Source organism: Vidua chalybeata, chromosome 18, assembly GCF_026979565.1.
Source record: "Vidua chalybeata isolate OUT-0048 chromosome 18, bVidCha1 merged haplotype, whole genome shotgun sequence".
Taxonomy (NCBI): Eukaryota; Metazoa; Chordata; class Aves; order Passeriformes; family Viduidae; genus Vidua; species Vidua chalybeata.
Window position 1 is genome coordinate 12,341,851 of NC_071547.1, and position 19,664 is coordinate 12,361,514.

Genomic DNA, 19,664 nt, shown 5'->3' on the forward strand with positions numbered 1-19,664 from the left:
TAAAAACAACCTGCAGGTGGTATTTTTCTAATAATCTGTTTTTCTGTTTTCCTCATAAGATTGTTTACAAATTGTTAATTAGCCAGTCATGTGAAATGTATTGATTAAATGACCAATCAGGTCCATCTGTAGCAAACTAAGTTATAAAAGAAGAGAGGATGAACTAAACGAGGCTTTTTGCCACTTTGCCTTCTACTGTCATCCGACTGCCCTCGTCTCTGACTCAGTGGTGACAGGCGAGAGCTCATGTTTATGTAAAAGCATCATAGAACCCATCTGAATATGTAAAACCTTTTTGGATAAATAGAGAGCAGGAGTTTGTGACTTTTTGCACATGGCTTTGGGAGGTTCTCCCCATGTGTCCAGCGCTGTAATAAATATCCACAGAATCACAGACTCACAGAATGACCGGGTTGGAAGAGACTTTCAAGATCATCGAGTCCAACCCAGCCCCAACACCTCAACTCAACCCTGGCACCCAGTGCCACATCCAGGCTTTGTTAAACACATCCAGGGGTGGTGACTCCACCACCTCCCCAGGCAGCCATTCCAGAAGTTTAGCACTCTTTCAGTGAAAAACTTTTTCCTAAATCCAACTTAAATTTCCCTTGGTGCAGCTTGAGGCTGTGCCCTCTGGTTCTGTCAGTGCTGCCTGGAGACAGAGCCCAACCCCAGCTGAGCACAGCCACCTCTCAGGAGCTGTAGGGAGTGATAAAGTCACATCTGAGTCTCCTTTCTCCAGGTTAACAATCCCAGCTCCCTCAGTTGTTCCCCATAGGGCTTGTGTTCCAAGCCCCTCTTCAGCCTCGTTGCCTCCTCTGGATGCGCTCAAGCGTCTCAACATCCTTCCCAAAATGAGGGGCCAGAGCTGGGCACAGCACTCGAGGTGTGGCCTCACCAGTGCCGAGTACAGGGGAAGAATGACCTCCCTAGTTCTGCTGGCCACACTATTGCTGATCCAGGCCAGGAGCCATTGGCCTTCTTGGCCACCAGGGCACACTGCTGGCTCATGTTCAGCTGGCTGTCAACCAGTACCCCCAGGTCCCTTTCTGCCTGGGCACTGTCCAGCCTATAATGTTGCAGGGGGTTATTGTGGCCAAAATTCAGGACTCGGAACTTGGATTTATTAAACTTCATCTTATTGGACTCTGCCCATCCCTCCAACCGTTCCCTGCAGAGCCATCCTACCTTCCAACAGATGGACACACACCCCCAGCTTAGTGTCATCTGCACATTTACTGATGAAATTTATTTATTTCATTTATGAAGTTTGCTAATGAAAGACTCAATCCCCTCACCCATGTCATCAGTAACAACATTGAACAGAGCTGGTCCCAGCACAGAGCCCTGAGGGACAGCACTGGTGACTGTCCCCAGCTGGATGCAGCACCGCTCACCGCTCTCTGGGCCGGCCATGCAGCCAGTTGTGGATTAATTAGCTGAAGTTGGATTAGCCAGTGGATTAATTAGCTGAAGATTCGTCGGGCCGTGCTTCATTTCTCCCTGTCTCCCCAGGGTGAGGGTGTTCGACCTGCGGCGCGGCGAGGCCGTGTGCTCCGTGCACGGCCACCAGCTGGGAGTGTGCGCCGTGCAGATGGACGAGTGGAAACTGGTCAGCGGAGGGGAGGAGGGCCTGGTGTGCGTGTGGGACCAGCGCATGGCCACCAAGCTCTGGGAGATGCACGCCAGGTAACCTGGGCTGGGGGAACCCGGGGCTGCCGGGGATGGAAGGAGGATGTGGCAGTGAGAGAGTTTTGGGGGAATTCTGTGTGGGTTGGGGACAGGTTGTCTCCTCACCTGGAGCCCTGTGTGTTTGTGAGGGGACCCTTCAGCTGTTGGTGCCTTGGGATGGCTGACCTAGAACAGAGATTGGACAGAGCTAAAGAGTAAAGCAAGGATTTATTAAAAGGATCTCCTCAATGGATGCACCTTGGGCAGCACAAGAGCTCAGCCAGGGCTGCACCCAAGAGGAACCAAAATGGTCCCAAAATGCACGAGCGCTCCCGGGGGCTCTCACTGGGATCAGCTCTGCTCCATTTGCACCTTGCAGTTCATTGTCCAATTCCAGCTTTAGCCCATGCACTCCCATCCTGCTTGTTTTTCTCTCTTCAGCCCACGCTGTTTGTGCTCTTGGGCCTGAGATTGGGATCATTTGTCCTTGGTCCCCAGCAAGAGAAGGAATTGTTTTGTCTCCCTGCTCTGTGCACAGAGCTCAGCATCCCCTCATATGAAAGCTCAGAAGTTCACACTAAAGCAGCACAGAAGCTGTGAAAATATAAAAGCTAAAACCTGAGGCATCACTGTCATGGCCTTTTTACTCATTAGCTGAGTGTTCCAGTTGGTGTTGGGAATTTTGGATTTTCCATGAACTTCAGTCAGTGACTTCTCCCTGCCCCTATTTAGTTGTGGAACATTGGGTTTGACATGCTGGACTGGCTGTTTTGAGAGGGACTGGTTCTGGCTGTCTCCATCCAGGGTATCCATCACAATCCCTGTGCTTCTCTTCACCTCATCCACACATTCCCTTAATGGTGAGGATCAAAGCATTTAAACTCATTTAAATATTGAAATATCAGTTTGTACTGAGCACAAGGAGCACAGTACTGAAAGTACAAGCAGAGATCAGCATCCTGGAGCTGGCACTGTGTACAGATAAGTGAAGATTTCCTGATCAAAGCACAATTCCCAGGCTTTGTCTGGATAAAGACTTGAGGATTTAGCCCCTTGTAAGTCTGAGTGATATCCATAAAATGAACAGATAAATCCTGATTTCATTTTTTTTATTATTATTCTTAATGCATCTTCCCCAAAGAGGAGCTAGATGAGGTATTTACAGCCGGGGAAGTTCAAGCTGGAGTTGTCATTGATTAATAGCCAGTATCACTTTGTGTGTTGACCCTGGGAATGATAAAGCCTGTTGTGATGTGGCTGATGCATTAAGGACAATATTCCATTGATTGTCTCCTTGGCATGTTCATTAGTGCTGCTCCAGGAGGAGGGCAGGCAGGGCAGGGCTGAGCTCGGGGATGCACTCCAAGTGAAACCATTAGATGAAACAGGTAGAAAACAGTGTTTAATCTATAGAGTAATCAGAAGGGATCACTTCAATCAAAAGGCTTTCCTAGATAAGGTGTGTGCTGTTATCCCTGCCTTTGGCCCCCTGCCAGGAATGGAACACAGGAGCAGGAGCTGAGGGAGGTGACAGGAGACACATTTGGGGTGTGGAGATGAGCCATCCTCAGCTGAGGAGAGAAGTGACTCCTGCTTGAACACAAAGTGCTGGTCCTGGCTTTGGGCTCAGTTATTCACCAGTGGCAGGGAAAGGAGTGAAGACCTGACTTGAGGGTCCAAAGAGGGGCACGAGGATGGGGAGGGGTCTGGGGGAGCAGCTGAGAGCACTGGAATTGTTCAGCTGGAGCAGAGCACACTGAGCTCAGACCTCCCCAGGGGCTGCAGCTCCTCCTGAGGGCAGCTCCCATCTCTGCTCTGGGACAGGGACAGCACCCAGGGAACGGCTGGAGCTGGGCCAGGGCAGGTCAGGCTGGAGATCAGGGAAAGGTTCTTCCCCCAGAGGGTGCTGGCACTGCCCAGGCTCCCCAGGGAATGGGCACGGCCCCGAGGCTGCCAGAGCTCCAGGAGCCTTTGGACAGCGCTGCCAGGGATGCCCAGGGTGGGGCTGTTGGGGGTCTGGGCAGGGCCAGGGGCTGGATCAGTGATCCCTGAGGGTCCCTCCCCACTCCATGGCTCTTAGCTTGTGCCTTATCGTGCATTTCTAAAGCAGCTTAGTGCAGGGTGTGTGGGGTGTCCTTCCCCTTTTCTTGGGAAGCATCCTGCCCTTCCCGGGACTGCTGCAGTCCTCAGGGCAGCCAGCCCAGCCCAGCCCGCATCCATCCCTCCCAGCCGCTGCTCTGCCAGCTTTCCAGCAGCATTTTCTGGCCTCCTCGTGTGTTCTGGGAAGAGCCCACTAGATGGGGATAGAAGATGTGGGATGTGCTCCAGGCTGGAGGAGCCGGGAGTGCAGGTTCCAGCCTCTGGCCGCGGGGAGGGCGCTGGTTTCAGTCGCTCCGTGTTTATTCCGAAGGCATTCCTTTCCCAGCACTCGGATTTTGGGAGTCCAGTGCAGGTGCCCGCTCACCCCGTGCTCTGGGTTCTTTTCCAGACATCCAGTGCGCCACGTGTGGTTCAATTCCCACAGCCTGATCACTGCCAACATCCCCGAGGAGAAGAACCCCCGAGGCTCCAGCATCACCGAGGATGACCCCAGCTTGCACCGAAAGTGAGAAACCAGCCCGCAGCAATCTGCTTTGTTCTTAAATAGCACCCTGAGCACCTGAGTCATCACCCAGAGCACTTACAGAGAGGGTATAGCAGCAAAAAAATAAAATTAAAAAGGGTTTAAGGGTAAGGTTTATAAAACAAGTGATGAATTGGCTTTTGATTTGCTTGAGCACAAAAAAAAAAAAAAAGCTTTTTTTTCTCAGCAGGGGAACATAAAGTCCACTGAAGCCAGGCAGGGAATGCAGCCCTCTCCATGCTCGAAATATTAGTAATGCTGTCTCCTCCTAAAGGAAAACTACTGGCATTTAAGCTGCAGGTTTTGGTATTTGCATCTCAAATGGCTGTTAGTGCTAATTGAACTATCAAATACCAATGTATTTATCTTCCCCCGTGCTGGAGAGCCTGGAGATGTTTCAGCAGATGACAGTCACGTCTCTGCAGGGCTGGAGGGAATGATTCACCAGCCCGGGGAGGGTTCCTGGCAGGAGGCAGAAGGGAGCTTTCCCTGTTCAAAGTGCTCAGCCTCCCGCAGAGGGGATGGGGGTTTTCATCCAGCTCCTGCAGCATCGCCTCTTTCAATTCAGAGCAGTTTTATAGTGATTCCTGCTTTCCCACTGGGGTGAAACGGTGTGTCCTGGTTGTTTTACACACAGGTACCGAGGGGTGATTTATTCCTATGAGTTCTCCGTGGACCAGCTGGCCGTGGACAGCGTCCTCCCCATCTGCCGCTCCTCCTACGATGAGGTGTCAGGTTACAACTACAACATCGGCCTGGCAGTGCCCTACGACAGCATCTAGGGCACTCCTCGGCCTCTGGGGCCACCGGGGCAAGGGAAAACCCATGTGGGACAAGCACCCAAGGGCTGCTGTGGGCTGCAGAAAGCCCTGGGGATGTGAACCCGAAGAGGGCAGGAGTGCCCTGGAGCACCCTGCTGCAGTGTGTCACTCTGGACATGTCCAGAGGTCCGGCCTGGGGGATGGAGAGGCTGAGGAGGGAAAGGGAGCAGTGCAGGGTGAACAGAAATATTCCTGCTGCTTGTGGGAAAGATGCTGCAGGTCCCATCCTGGTCAGGAAGCCAGAGTGACACTGAAGGGGTGGGAGCTCTCAGAGGAGTTCTTGACTGCCCCAAGAAGGAAAAAAATCACCAAGGACTTGGAAAAAGCATGTGTTGAGCCACGTGTTGGAAATGTCTGTCCTGGTATTGAGCTGCTGGTTCTTGTTTTCCTTGGAGTGCACTGGAATGTGCCTGGGAACAGGACACCAGGACCATGCACAGAAGGTGGCTGGGAGAGGGGTTGGGATGGAGAGAGGGAGTGGAAGGTTCCCTAGGCCAGGCTGATGCTTGGGAACTCAGCAGGGCACACACACATCAAAATTATTTTAGAATAAATTATTTTTTAAATTCTTTAAAATCCTGGATCAAATGTTTTCTAATCGTATGTGTACATCTGTCTGTGGGATTTTGTTCCTGAGCCTTTTAGGGTGAGCTGACCCCTGTTCACTGGGACAAAGGGCTGGCTCGGGTTGTCAGGTGTGTTCTTGGCTGAATCATGTCCTTCCACAGCACCTGGAGGGTTTTCAATGCTGTCCTTGCTTCCAAGCTGGGAATTGATCATGGAACAGAAGGGATGAAGTGGCCAGAGTGCCCTCCCTGGGTGCTGAGCCCCAAAGCTATGGGGGAGCACCAGGTGAGGGGCAGGAGGTGCTGCTCAGGTGGAAACAAAGAGTGAGGCTTTACCTTAAGCCCAGGTAGCACTGACAGACAGGTAAAACCAGTTTGGGGAACAAGAGCTCCAGTCCTGCATGGATCTTTTTACTGATTTGAAATGATTTTATTGTGATTTGCCCTTGTAAACTTACTGGTGCAAACCAAAGCTGTGTCAGTTCTGTTTAAATTGAGGTTAAGTTTTAACTTACACCTTTTTTCCTGGGTTAATGGAATCAGTGTGAAGCGAGGGAGAGGTGGAGGAATGTGCCCAGACCTGCAGGAGAGGGGCTGGGCTGGCACTTCACCCCTGGGCAGGCACTGAGACAGCCCTGCAGACTGCTGGGTTTCACTGCTTTTCCTTCTTGGCTTGGGGTGGTTTCCCAGGACCCCTGGGCCAAAATGTCACGGTTTAGGTCTTTAAGTTACCTTTTTCCATGTGATAGATACACAAAAAGTGCAAGGGGCAAAGCCATTCTGTCTGACCAATAAATTTAATCTTTCATAAAGCTTTGGTCTTCTTCTTTTTTTTTATTCCTCTACCCTTCTGGGAAGCCAGCTCCCTCCCTCCATTCCTGGAAGAGCAGGAAGTGTCATGGATGCACAGTTTGGATAAGAGTTCAGCTGAAACCTGACAAATAAATAATGGTTTCTGTAGCATAAATTACTTTGGGGGTTGCTCCAGCCCTGTGCCTTCTGCGATGTGCTGAGCAGGGAGAGCTCCCATCTCATTGTTCTCCCTTCCCCTTATCTCGCCTCATTATCTGGGAACAGCTTTGTTCCTCCTCCATCTCCCTGCTGCAAGGAGCAGATAAGTTTGTGTGGTGCCCTTTTCCCGGAGTGCTCCCACGCGTTCCTGCTGCTCCCTCTGCTCCTGCCCCGCCTGTGCCCGGCTGTTCCTATGCCCGGCTGTTCCCATTCCTGGCTGTTTCCGTGCCCGGCTGTTCCTGTGGCTGGCTGCTCCCGTGCCTGGCTGTTCCCATTCCCGGCTGTTCCCATTCCCGGCTGTTCCTGTGGCTGGCTGCTCCCGTGCCTGGCTGTTCCCATTCCCGGCTGTTCCCATTCCCGGCTGTTCCCGTGCCTGGCTGTTCCCATTCCCGGCTGTTCCTGTGCTCGGCTGTTCCCATTCCCGGCTGTTCCTGTGCCCGGCTGTTCCCGTGCTCAGCTGTTCCTGTGGCTGGCTGTTCCCGTGCCTGGCTGTTCCCATTCCCGGCTGTTCCCATTCCCGGCTGTTCCCGTGCCTGGCTGTTCCCATTCCCGGCTGTTCCCATTCCCGGCTGTTCCTGTGCCCAGCTGTTCCCATTCCCAACTGTTCCCATTCCCGGCTGTTCTGTGCCCGGCTGTTCCCATTCCCGGCTGTTCCCATTCCCGGCTGTTCCCGTGCCCGGCTGTTCCCATTCCCGGCTGTTCCCGTTCCTGGCTGTTCCCATTCCCGGCTGTTTCTGTGCCTGGCTGTTCCCATTCCCGGCTGTTCCTGTGCCCAGCTGTTCCCGTGCCCGGCTGTTCCCATTCCCGGCTGTTCCCATTCCCGACTGTTCCCGTGCCTGGCTGTTCCTGTGCCCGGCTGCTCCTGTGCCCGGCTGTTCCCATTCCCGGCTGTTCCCATTCCCGGCTGTTCCCATGCCCGGCTGCTCCCGTGCCCGGCTGCTCCCATTCCCGGCTGTTCCCATTCCCAGCTGTTCCCATTCCCGGCTGTTCCCATTCCCGGCTGTTCCTGTGCCCGGCTGTTCCCGTGCCCGGCTGTTCCCATTCCCAGCTGTTCCCATTCCCAGCTGTTCCCATTCCCGGCTGTTCCCATGCCCGACTGTTCCCGTGCCCGGCTGTTCCCATGCCCGGCTGTTCCCGTGCCCGGCTGTTCCCATTCCCGGCTGTTCCCATGCCCGGCTGTTCCTGTGCCCGGCTGTTACCGTGCCCGGCTGTTCCCATTCCCGGCTGTTCCCATTCCCAGCTGTTCCCATTCCCGGCTGTTCCCGTGCCCGGCTGTTCCCATGCCCGGCTGTTCCCATGCCCGGCTGTTCCCATTCCCAGCTGTTCCCATTCCCCGCTGTTCCTGTGCTCGGCTGTTCCCATTCCCAGCTGTTCCCATTCCCGGCTGTTCCTGTGCCCGGCTGTTCCCATTCCCAGCTGTTCCCATTCCCGGCTGTTCCTGTGCTCGGCTGTTCCCATTCCCAGCTGTTCCCATTCCCGGCTGTTCCTGTGCCCGGCTGTTCCCATGCCCAGCTGTTCCCATTCCCAGCTGTTCCCATTCCCGGCTGTTCCCATGCCCGGCTGTTCCCATTCCCGGCTGTTCCCATTCCCGGCTGTTCCCGTGCCCGGCTGTTCCCATGCCCGGCTGTTCCCATTCCCAGCTGTTCCCATTCCCAGCTGTTACCGTGCCCAGCTGTTCCTGTGCCTGGCTGTTCCCATTCCCAGCTGTTCCCATTCCCGGCTGTTCCCATTCCCGGCTGTTCCCATGCCCAGCTGTTCCCGTGCCTGGCTGTTCCCGTTCCCAGCTGTTCCCATTCCCAGCTGTTCCCATTCCCGGCTGTTCCCGTGCCCGGCTGTTCCCATGCCCGGCTGTTCCTGTGGCTGGCTGTTCCCATTCCCAGCTGTTCCTGTGCCCGGCTGTTCCCAATCCCGGCTGTTCCCGTGCCCGCTGTTCCCGTTCCCGGCTGTTCCCATTCCTGGCTGTTCCCGTGCCCGGCTGTTCCCGTGCCCGGCTGTTCCCGTGCCCGGCTGCCGGCACGGGGATTGCAGCACCTTTTCCCTGTTAATTAATGCAGGTAATTGAGGGAGGTTGCACCACAGCACATTGATTGGGGTGTGCGTGTGACTCGCAGTGTGGGTGAGGCCACTCGGGCTGTTGGAGAGGTCCCCGTGGGACTTTCTGGGAAGGGATGGGGTCCTGCTCCCCCGGGCGCTCCTTAGTGCTGGGGAGCAGCAAACACCAGCGAGCTGCTGAGCTTTGGGGCCAGGGTGCTGCCTTGGGATGGCTGACCTGGAACAGAGACTGCACAGAGCTAAAGAATAAAGCAGGGATTTATTAAAAGGATCTCCTTAATGGATGCACCTTGGGCAGCACCAGAGCCCAGCCAGAGCCACAGCCCAGGTGAACACAAAATGGTCCCAAAATGCACGAGCGCTCCCAGGGGCTCTCACTTTGATCAGTTCTGCTCCATTTGCATTTTGGAGTTCATTGTCCAATTCCAGCTTTAGCCCATGCAGTCCCATCCTCCTTGTTTCTCTCTCTCCAGCCCACGTTGTTTGTGCTCTTGGGCCTGAGATTGGATCATTTGTCCTTGGTCCCCAGCAAGAGAAGGAATTGTTTTGTCTCCCTACTCTGTGAAGAGAGCTCACCATCCCATAATAGGAAGCCCAGACCCACACAGTAAAGCAGCTCAGGATGTGAAAATATAAAAGCTCAACCCTGAGGCATCAAGGGGTCATTGAAATGGAGCCTCTGCCTTCATTTCAAGGGCAGGAACGGAGTCACCATCCCAGCTGGGCTGGGGATAGAAACCACCTTGGAGCTTCCCAGCCCACTGGTACCAGTCAGTGGCAGGGAGGGGCCCAGTGCTTTGTCCCACAGGTCAGGGCGGGCACTGGGAAGGGCAAATCTGCCTTGGGTGGGCTCAGGGGCTGGGGTGGAGGAGCTGCAGTCAGGACACGTTGGAGCAGTGTGGACTGAGCTGGCAGAGGTCAGGCTGGAGTCAGGCTCACACTGGTGCCACCTGCCAGGCTGGGGGCCCTCAGGGGGTCAGGGACAGCTACAGAATCGAAAGGGATCACAGCAGGAAACAGCTTGGCAAGAAAAGCCTTGAGAGTCCTGGTGTCCACTGCTGGTGGCAGCGATCCTCAGCTAAAAAGAGGTGTCTGTGTGCTGGTGAGAGGGATCCCTGCTCCAGAGGGAATGTGGGATCAAGGGGAGCTGTGGGTGTGCACAGGGAGCAGCTCCAGGGGAGCCTGGCACACCATCCTGCAGGGCAGGACAGGGCTGCAGGAAAATCCCCACTGCCCTGCTCTGCTCCTGGCTCAAGCCATCAGCTCAGGCCCCAGGAAGTGCTTTTGGCCTCTGCTGGTGTCCTCAGTCAGTGAGAGAAGAGCCACTCTGCGGTTCAGGGGCTGCCATCCCTCTCCTGATCTCAGGAGTGGTGGGAGGAGGAGCAGGAGGTGCTTTCTGTGAGGTGCTCTGGGGGTCTCTGAACCCCTTTCTCCCCCTGCCCCATGGCCTTTCCCACCCAGCTCTGCTCTCCTGCCCTGCCCACCTCTGTCACTCCCTGTCCCAGCTGCTGTCACTGAGGGGTGAACATAGGTGCTCTGAGGTGGTGGAGGAACTTGTTCATATCCTCCCTGTCCCCTCTCCTCCAGTGACATTTGCCTGCTCATTTCCACCTTCTGTGGAGCTCCTGAAACTCCAGGTACCTGGAGCTGGTGTCCCCCCTGCTGCCAGAGGGGAGGTGGGGCAGCAGGGGCTGGAGGTCCTGGTGGATTGTGCAGCAGAAACCTGAGGGAAAGGGCCTGTTCCAGGTCAGGATTTATTTGGCAGATTTTCATCCAGAAACGTGGACCTCCAGCCTCTGGGCCAAATTCCTCTTCATGGCAGAGCTGCAGGTGGGAGTTTCCTCTGTCACCCCTGCCTCAGCTACTCAAAGGAACGAGGAACTCCTCAGAATTTAGCTTAAAAATATCAGCTGCAGGTGGCTGCCCTGGCTCCATGGCTGTGGGGTCTGTGCTGCCTCCTGCTCTCCTGCTCTTCCCTCCCTTCCTGGCCAGGCGTCCCCTTGTTTGGTCTCTGCTGCCATTGCCAAGCTGCAGTGTGGCTGATGGAGGAGGGGGAACGGTGGGGAGATGGGTGAGGCTGTGTGCCAACCTCTGTGCCAGCACCCACCTGCCCAGGGTCGCTGCCCTGCACTCCTGGGGTCGCTCAGTCTCCCTCTCCAATCCCAGAGCCGCTGCTCTCTCTGATGCTGCCCAGCCTTTATCGGCCTCCCTGGAGTTTTCCAGTGTGTTGTAAGGCAGCTCCAGTTTTCCAATTCCCCCCTGCTGACCGCTGCTGGGATCTGCCGCAGATCTCTGAGCCACGTCCCAGCGTCCTGGCCCCACAACAGAACCATTTTCCTTTATGAACGCTCCGGGCTTTGCAGGATTTTGCTGTGGCGGGAGCTTTGCCCTTGCCAGCTTTCCCGGGGCTCTGCCAGATTTCCCTGTGATTTTCAGGACGATTATCCTCGTTTTGCTGGGGTTTGCTGTGTGTAACATGATGCTCCTGCCCATCCCTGGGGCTCTCCAGCTCCAGCCCTTCGCTGGGATGAGGATCAGGCTCCACTCCCTGCTCCCTCCCTCTCTCCTGCCCTTTCCAGCCTCCTCCTGCTCTCCGCTCCCATTTCCCACAGGGAATTCCCAACACAGGCAAAGGGAGAGCGCTGCAGCCACTTTGTGATGGGTCCTGCCTCTGTTTCCCAACCTTCCTCACCTTCCTTGCCTCTTAGAATATCGGGGGGGGGGGTAATTAACTCAAGGGAGTTATAGCTAATTAACTCAGGGGATAATAATTATCCTCTCATCCATCCTCTTCACTCCTCCTGGCCTCCCCTTCCCTGCCCTTGCTGGTGTGGATCCTCTCGGGTGAGTCCTCCGAGGAAATCGGGGTGTGGAGGGGGAGTGGGACCCTGATCCGTGTTAACCCCTGCAGCCCCGGCTGGGAGATCTGGGGGCAGAAAAGGACCTTGCAGGCAGCCGGGACTGTGAGTGGGAGCACGGAGCTCGCAGCAGCTTTAGGGAGTGGGGCGGTCCCGCAGCGTCTTGGTGGAAATTTTAGTGGGAAAACAGGGAAAGGAGCCTCGGTTGGCTGCGGAAACCTGGGGATTTGGGGTGGAGCTGGATATCGTGCCCTCGTGTGCATGGGGTGGGGAGGGAGCACTGAGGGTCCGGCACGGGGAGGAGGAGGAGGAGGAGAGGTTCAGGAGGAGGAGGAGGAGGAATTGCCGGGGCCATGGGGGTGCCCAGAGCGACCCGAGGAGAGCAGGAGGGAGTCCCGGAGCCCTGCAAACGCAGCCCAGGCTGTGGGGCAGCACCAGGAGCCCTTCAGGGCCCGAATGGCTCCTCCGGGAGAGAGAGCCGGGAGCTCCATCCCCATCGTGCCCTCCCACCCAGCCCAGCTCCAGCCCCAGCCCCAGCCCCACCGGCGCCGGCAGCGCTATCCTGCGGCTCCGTGGGACATTCCCAGGTGGACACGGGACCGGCTCCATCCCGGGGCCAGCCCCGGCCCGGCCGTGCGGGTCCGTGCGGGCCGGGACCGCCTGCCCCTGCCCTTGTCCTTCCCCGGCGGCCGCGGCTCCGGGAGCTGCTCCAGGCTGGGTTCCAGCGGCTCCGAACGGACACGGGCACTTGGGAGGGGACAGAAGCCCTAAATGCGCCCAGTGTGGGGGTGCAGAGCAGAGACCCCCAGAAATGCCGGAAAGAAGGAGGAGGTGTCGCTGCCCCAGCCAGGGGTGCCACAGGGCCGGGTGGCTCCGCACCCATCGCTGCCTCCCCTGCCGGCTCTGCTGCTCCCAGCGCCTGCCCCTGTCACCGGTTTTTGATAAAACAAATAAATCTTCCCTGCTTTCCTAAAAATAGCCATTGCCCTTTTTTCCCTGCCTCCCCCCCCCCAGCTCAGGCTGCCTTAGAGACAGAAACGCGCCTGGAGCCTTCCAGTCATTAACGCCAGCAAACAGCCCCCGGCTCCGGTGCCTTGTTCTAGCGGGAACATGTGGGGGCAGAAGCCACCTGGTTGCCAGGAGCCCACGTCCCCGCGTCCCTGCTGCCTGCTGGGGCTCCTCCTGCCTGGCTCTGGCCGGGGGGGGCTGGTTTGGGATTAAACCGGGACTATTCCTCGTGTGGCTGCCACCACCTTCCCTGTAGGATGCAGAGTGGGACGTGGCTGTCCTTGCAGGTGCTGAGGGTGCTGCCTCCAGCTCCTGCCCCTCTGCATCCCCGTCCCTGCCTCTCCCCACGGCCTGGGATCAGCCCAAGCTGGGCAGCTCCTTCCCCACAGCAGCGCCTGGCAGAGGCTAAACGCCAGATTTGTGGGACAGCCGGGATTTGTGGAGGGTTTCTGCTCAGGGAAACACCCCGCCACGGAGTGATGGACGGATGGAGTATTTCTCAGCGAGGACTAAAAAGAGAAATATCTTTTATTACAGATAAAAGCCTCTGATGTTTCTAGAGGGCAGCCCCAGCGTGGAACAGGCACACGAGCCATGGAGCTGGGAGCTGGGTCACAGGACACAGGACGTGGAGCTGCTGCTGGGTCCTCTTCCTCCTCCTCCTCCTCCTCCTCTTCCTCCTCCTCTGCTGCTGCTGCCGCCCCTCCTCAGTAGCAGTGAGCGATGGTGTCCACGTTGAGGAAGCGGACGTGCATCTTGGTCTCGATGTCGATGCCCTGCCACATCTGCCAGGGGACGGGGCTGAGCGGGGCCAGGGCCACACCCCGGTCCCTGCTGTGCCCGCCCAGGCCCCTCCTGCTGGGGACACAGCGGAGCTGTCACTGACCTTAAGGAAATCCTCGAAGGTGATGCCCTCGTACACCTGGTCCGGGCCCTGCCGCAGGGAGAGGAAACATTGCAGCTGCCCCAGGGTGATGGGGAGGGGTGGCCCAGGGCTGTCCCCTGGGGCACAGGGACACATCTCCCAGGGGTTCCTGTACTGTACCCCATGGCCAGCCCCAAATAGGTTCCCAAACCCCCACGACTGCGAGGAGCAGCCCTTTCCATAAGCAGGAAGGATGGGGGGTTATGGGATGCTGTTTGCTGATCCCCTTCTCATCAGAAAACATCACCCTGGAAGCTGCTCTCTGCAAAAAACGCCTCCAGCCAAAGCAGCTGTGGCACAGGGAGATGCCCTGGGAAGCAGGGACACCTTCCAGCCCTATTTTTGATGCCACCACAGCCCCTCAGTGGCACGGCAGAGCAGGGAAGCAGCTCCCAGCACAGGCTCCCACCATTTGTCCCACACAGATGCTGGCTGCCTCCATCATGGCCCCGTCGGCGATGGATCGAGCCGACTCCTTCTCCAGGTGGGGGTTCCCTGACAGCAGCTCCTCCACCACCTGCAAGGCAGAGGGTCAGGCCGGGCCTGGGGACTCGGGGCACGGGGCAGGAGGGAGCCCACGTTACATTTCTGTACTCCTGCAGCGTGATCTTCCCGTCGTGGTCCGAGTCGTACATGTGGAACAGGACTGCGAGGGACAGGAGGGGGTGGCGGGGTCAGGGCAGCCCCTTCCCACCAGCCCCAAAGCCCAGGCTCTGGGAAAGCCTCACATTTCAGTTTCTCCTTGCGGAAGCGGTCGAGCTGCTCCTCGTCCATGTTCATCTCGATGGGTCTGAAGTAGGACATGATGGTCAGGAAGTCCTCGAAGTTGATCTCGTCCGCCAGCCCATCCGACTCCTGCCGCAGGTTCCTGGGGGTGCCGGAGCCCAGGGTGATGGGGAGCCCCCAGCCACCCCCCAGCAAAGCTCTAGGACTGGTTTGTCCCTAAGATTCAGCTTAAATGTCTCATTTTCCACCCGGTTCCTTTAGGGGGAAGGTCCTTGCCCAGCCCCATCCCGTTTCCAGAGGATAAATCCTCCCTCCCTGGGTGCTGGGGGGTTCTCACCGCTTGTCAAAAAAGGCGTGGACGATTTTCCCTCTGATGGGGTTGAACTCCAGGTCGGGAATGCTGTCAAAGTTCTCCTTGCTGCCAAGGGGACAGAGAGAGGCCGGAGCGTGAGGGAGGAGGGAGGAGGGAGAAGCTCTGACAGCCCCCGAGAGACCCAACCCTTCCTTCCAAAGCAATCACAGGAAAATAAAGGGGTTTTGGATAAAAACCCTTCTTTCTTCCGTTCAGACTGAGAGCAAATCTGTGCTCAGGGACTCTGTCCCACTAGAATGGGTCTTGGGGGAGCTCTTGGGATGACCCCGGGGCCCTTTGCATGGCTCTACCTGCCACGGATCTTGGAGTTTTCCCAGGAAAAAGGCCTCAAGCAGGGCTCAGCAAGGCACAGCAAGTAGATCCTGCTGTCCACCCTCAGCTTCGTGCTGAGCCTGTGCTGGGCATTTGCTCACTGGGATTTATAAAGCAAATGAGCCAAGAAATAACCCCGGGGAGCAGAGAGCAGCAGGAGCTCAGAGCTCTCCCAATTCCCTGTGCAGCCACCAAGGAGAGGGACAAGGAACAACTGCAACCCCCCTTCCCTCCCCAAAACTGATTTTAAAGCTGGGGAGTGATGGGATGTTTGTCAGGAGTGCCCCTGCTCCCAGGCCACTGTGTCACTGTGTGTTTTTCCTTGGAATATTTGCAAGGCCACGCTGCAGGAGCTGGCTCAGGGATGGCTCAGGGATGGCTGGAAGGACACTCAGAATCCCAGCCCTGGACTGGCACCCTGGGGCAGCCCAGGGAAGGGGGAGATGCTGGGGGTGGCCCCGGCAGTGGGGCTGGGATTGCAGTGGGGCTGGGATTGCCCTGGGGCTGGATTTTGCCCTGGGGCTGGGATTGCCCTGGGCTGGGATTCCCGTACCGGATCGTCAGCTGGTCCTGGCTCAGCTGCTTGAAGCGCCGGTGCAGGTGCTCGATCTGTTCAGAGGTGACTGCCAGGGAAAGAACAGAGGTGACAGGGGCTGAGCCCCAGGGGACCCTTGGGACACCCCTCTGTGCCTGTCCCCACACCCCCAGCAGCGGGGCGGGGTCCTGGGCACAGCTGTGCCACCCCCATTTCTCTGTGGGGGCTCCGTGCCGCCCTGCAAGGTCCCCCTGTGTCCCTGTGCCCTGTGCTGGTGGCAAGGACGGTGCCAAGGGCTGGTTTATTCCCTGTCCCGGTCTGCAGGGAAGGCCCTGGCCCAGCATGGCATGGAATGGCACAGTGGGATCCCACCCCCAGCTCAGGATCCTTGGTGCCAGCCCATTGGAACAGGCTTGGCATTTTTTTGGGGTTGTTGGCACCGTGGGCAGAGCTGTGCCCAGGCAGTTCCTCTCCCCCTGCCCCAGCTCTGCCTGGAGCCAGGAGGTTCCTCCACATCCACAGCCGTGGCTGCTGCAGGAAATAACTCTGGGATCAGAAATCCTGACAGCAGCCACCTTCCCCTTGCCAGGGAAGAGGAAAGGACACGGAGGGGGCACAGCAGCCCTCCAAAATGAATGCCTGGCTTTGAAATTGCTGCCACTGCTCAGGGTGAGGCACAAACCATCAGGGTGGGCACTGCCCCAGGGATGCACCAACCCCATCCCAGGGCAGAGGGCTGGAAGGGGGGACCAGCAGCTCCCTTTGAGCCCCACAAGTGCTGGGGTTCCAGCCTGAGCTCAGCAGCACCTCCCCACTGCCCTGCCCCCCTAGCACAGGTGAGTTTATCTTCCCCCACTGTTCTCCAGGGGCTGTAACCAAGCTCCAACCCCCCAGAGCCTGACTCTTGTGCAAATATTGACAGGGGCCATTCCCAGGAGCCGGGGAAGTGCTTTGGAGCTGTGTCTCTGTGAGCTGGGCGTCTGTCTGGGCACCAGCTGGGCCCGCAGGCTCCTGCAGCCCCAGCTGGGCTGGGCACGGGGCAGGGCTGCCCCAGCAGCTGGAAATCAGCCACTCCTGGCACCATGGAGAGACATAAAACCACATTAAAGCATGGCTGAGGGGTTGCAAAGGGTTAATTGCAGCAAGACAGCAGGGTCAGAGCTGGGCTGAGCTGCCTCCCTCACTCCCTTTTATGATGTTTAAATAATGTCCTTTGCTTTCCCACTGCTGCTTCACAGCCTGGAAATAGCATCTGTATTGATCAGCGGGGCTGGGCCTTCTCAGCCCTCTGTGACAGCCTGGAAACCCAGCTGGGCTGGCTGGATCAGCGGGGCCCTGAGCCTGCCTGGGTGTCACCAGCACCTCTGCAGGATGCCCTCCAAACCCCCTTCACCTCCCCCTCGGCCCCACTGGCTCCCAGACCCCACTGATCCATCCTCTGGCTGCTTTCTCCCCCAGTCCCTCCAGCTGCTGCTCTGCTGCTGTCCCGTGGAGACTTTCCCTGGACTTTGCTTTCCAATTTTGGCCATGCAGAAGTGACCTTTCACTCCCGGCCGTGACGACATCGCTGTCACCATGGGAGCAGCTGGGCCACCAAGCCTTCAGCATCTGGGACTTGGGTGCACACCAAAAGGCTTTGATCTCTCAGAAAAATGTCCCAGGCACCAAGGGGACAAAGAGCTGCAGTCAGTGGCTGGATGCTTGTGGTTGGGCCGGCCCCCAAAGGCTGGGTGAGGCTTTTCCTCCCTCTTTCCCCATCCCAGGTGTTCCTCCCGGGGCAGCTCTCCCAGCATTGCTCTGTCCTGTAAAGGTGGCAGTGCTCGGCTGCTTTCTGGGAAAAAAAAAGGAAAATCTGCAGAAAAGGCAAAAGCTTTGCTGGGAGGAGGGCTGGCTCAAGGGCAGCAGAGGCTGCTCGTGTCCCTGAGAAGCATCCTGATGCTGCAGGCCCCTGTCCAAGCACAGCAGCCTCCTCTAACGGGGGAAAAATGGGATTTAAACCAAAGGGAGCCGGGCTTGCTGTTCCCAGCCTTGCGTGGTTTGTGCTGCTTGAGCAAAGGGAAAGGGGCACTGGGGAGGCTCAGCCCCGCTGTGGGACAGGCCTGGCTGCAGGGAATGGTCACAGCATCCCGGGAGGAGCAGCTTCACCCCGGGCAGCCGCTGCTGCAGCTTTGGGATGGAGCACACAGAGGGAGGGAGGGGAAGCGGCCCCGAGCAGCCCCTCAGGGTGTCCCTCCATGGGGGAGAAGGCAAAGGAACGAGCCATGGGCACCTCCAGGTGGCTCTGCCCTGTCCCCGCTCCTCCCGCGGGACCGAGGGTGGCTGCAGCAAGGCTGTAAATCCCCTGAATTCCCCGGGGTTCCGGCAGCAGCCCCAGCACGGGGGGAGCACAGGACATGCACCGCAGACGTGGCTTGGAGTTGTGGGCTCCCCCTGCCCTCCCTCCTCTGGCCTCGATGAGATTTTTGGGTGTTGCCCTCGCAAGCCCTGCCCTGGGGTTGATCCACGGGGCACCGGGGAGGAGCCTCCCACGGGCAGGTGCCGCCTGTGCCGGAGATGCTGCTGCAGGGTCCCCGGGCCAGGGGGTTCCCCAAAATCCTCCTCCCACCCTGGGCTGCCAGGCTGGCACCCCGCGGGCACCCCAAGCTCCTGAGTCCGCCCCGGGGGGCTCAGTGGGGTGCGGGGGCTCAGCCCTCCCTGGGAGAGGAGAGGAGAGGAGACATGAAGTGAGATGTGACGCCAGGAGCAGCAGCAGCACTGGGGACAGTCACCGGACCCTCTCGGCCCCAACAGACCCTTTGGCCGTGGGCAGAGCCGCCCCTCAGCCCTCCCTTCACGGCAGCGGCTCAGCACGGCCGCAGCGGGAGGATCCAGGCGGGAGCTCCCCGGTCCCCGTGCCCGGAGCTCCCGCGTCCTGGAGCGGCGACACTTCCCAGGACGGCCACGGCCACCCCGCCCCACGGCCCGGCCCCTGCGGGGAGCCCTGGCTCCCTTTCCCTGTCCCTGCCCCTTTCCCTGCCGGTGCCTCGATCCCAAAGCAGCGCGCGTTGCGCCCCGGAGCAGCCCCGGCGGTGTCACAGCCCGGTGGCTCCGGGGCAGAGCAGCCGTGCGGGGACAATGCGGGGACAATGCCCTGCACGGTGGCGCGTGTGGGCAGAGCCTGGCTGGGGCTCGCACGTGTGGCCGCTCGACGCCCTGGCTCGTGGCATGGTGGCAGCGGGGACGCGGCTGCACGCCCAGGGTGACATGCTGGCACCCTCTGGTGACAGTCCTACACCCTCCCCTCTCGTCCCCTCCCCCCGCTCCATCCCCCAGGTGTCACATCCTGCTCTCCCGCGGCCCAGGTGACACCTCTGCACCCTCCCGGGTGACATTCCCTGCATCCTCCCCGCGGCTCACACGACACGTCCCGCATCCCCTGCCCTGCCCGAGCGTCACCTCCTGCAGCCCCCCGGCCACCCAGGTGACATTTCCTGTTCGCCCCCCCCGTTCCCGGGTGGCACCTCCTGCACCCCCCTCCCCGGGTGACACGTCCCGCACCCCCCGCGGGTGATGTGTCCCCTGCGGCGCCCGACCCCCGGTGTCCCCTCCGGCGGCGGGGCCGGGGGCTCCGGGGCGGGGTGGGATGAGCTGGGGCGGCGGCAGCGGCAGAGCGGCCGAGGTGCCCCCGCAGGTCCCCGGTACTCACAGCCCGTCCTGTCCGCCAGCTCCCGCATCTCGGCGGGCACGGAGTGCGCGGAGCCCATCCCGGGCCGTGCCGGGAGCGCCGCCGCGGGCGCTGCACCGGAGCCGCCGCCGCTTTTAAGGGCGGGCGCGGCGGGGAGGCGGCGGCGGCGCGGCGGCCCCGGGTCCCTGCGCGCCCCCGCCCAGAGGCAGCGCAGGGCCCGCGGGGGTGGGACCCTCGGGGAGCGGGGACAGCCCCGGCAGCGGCTGGTGGCACCGGGAGCGCCCGGCTGTGCCCCCGCTCGTGGCTCCGGAGCTGCCCCCGGGTACCCCGGCGCGGGAATGGGGGCCGGGGTCTCCCCACGGATACCCCGCAGCAGCTCCCACCTGAGCCCCCCGGCTGCCCCGGCCTTGGCACTGCCCGGGCTGTGCCCCCAGGGCCGGGAGAGACAAAGGGGGCGCCCAGAGGTGAGCCAGGACCCCCATGAGGCAGCTTTGGCAGAGCGGGGGCTCTGTCACCATC

The 19,664-nt window shown here is 59.1% G+C and overlaps 2 protein-coding genes across 3 annotated transcripts in view; one reads left to right on the forward strand and one right to left on the reverse strand.

Annotated features, from left to right (window-relative positions):
* Positions 1-6,493, forward strand: part of FBXW8 (F-box and WD repeat domain containing 8) — a 56,824-nt gene extending 50,331 nt beyond the window's left edge. The window contains exons 9-11 of the mRNA XM_053959333.1: positions 1,516-1,689; positions 4,160-4,276; positions 4,932-6,493. Of these exons, the coding sequence (XP_053815308.1) occupies positions 1,516-1,689; positions 4,160-4,276; positions 4,932-5,076 (436 nt within the window). The 3' untranslated portion in view covers positions 5,077-6,493. The remainder of the gene's footprint in view (positions 1-1,515; positions 1,690-4,159; positions 4,277-4,931) is intronic.
* Positions 6,494-13,120: 6,627 nt separating this feature from the next.
* TESC (tescalcin) lies at positions 13,121-19,312 on the reverse strand. Of its 2 annotated transcripts, none has more exons than XM_053959496.1 (8): positions 19,167-19,312; positions 15,500-15,569; positions 14,599-14,679; positions 14,264-14,325; positions 14,120-14,181; positions 13,945-14,052; positions 13,497-13,544; positions 13,121-13,395 (listed from the first exon to the last, which is right to left on the reverse strand). In XM_053959496.1, the coding sequence occupies exons 1-8, from the start codon at positions 19,222-19,224 to the stop codon at positions 13,318-13,320; spliced, it is 567 nt and encodes a 188-aa protein (XP_053815471.1). In that variant the 5' UTR covers positions 19,225-19,312; the 3' UTR covers positions 13,121-13,317. The 2 variants fall into 2 exon arrangements, with proteins under 2 accessions (XP_053815471.1, XP_053815470.1); XM_053959495.1 differs by having other exon boundaries at positions 14,264-14,403; positions 19,167-19,310.
* Positions 19,313-19,664: the final 352 nt, after the last annotated feature.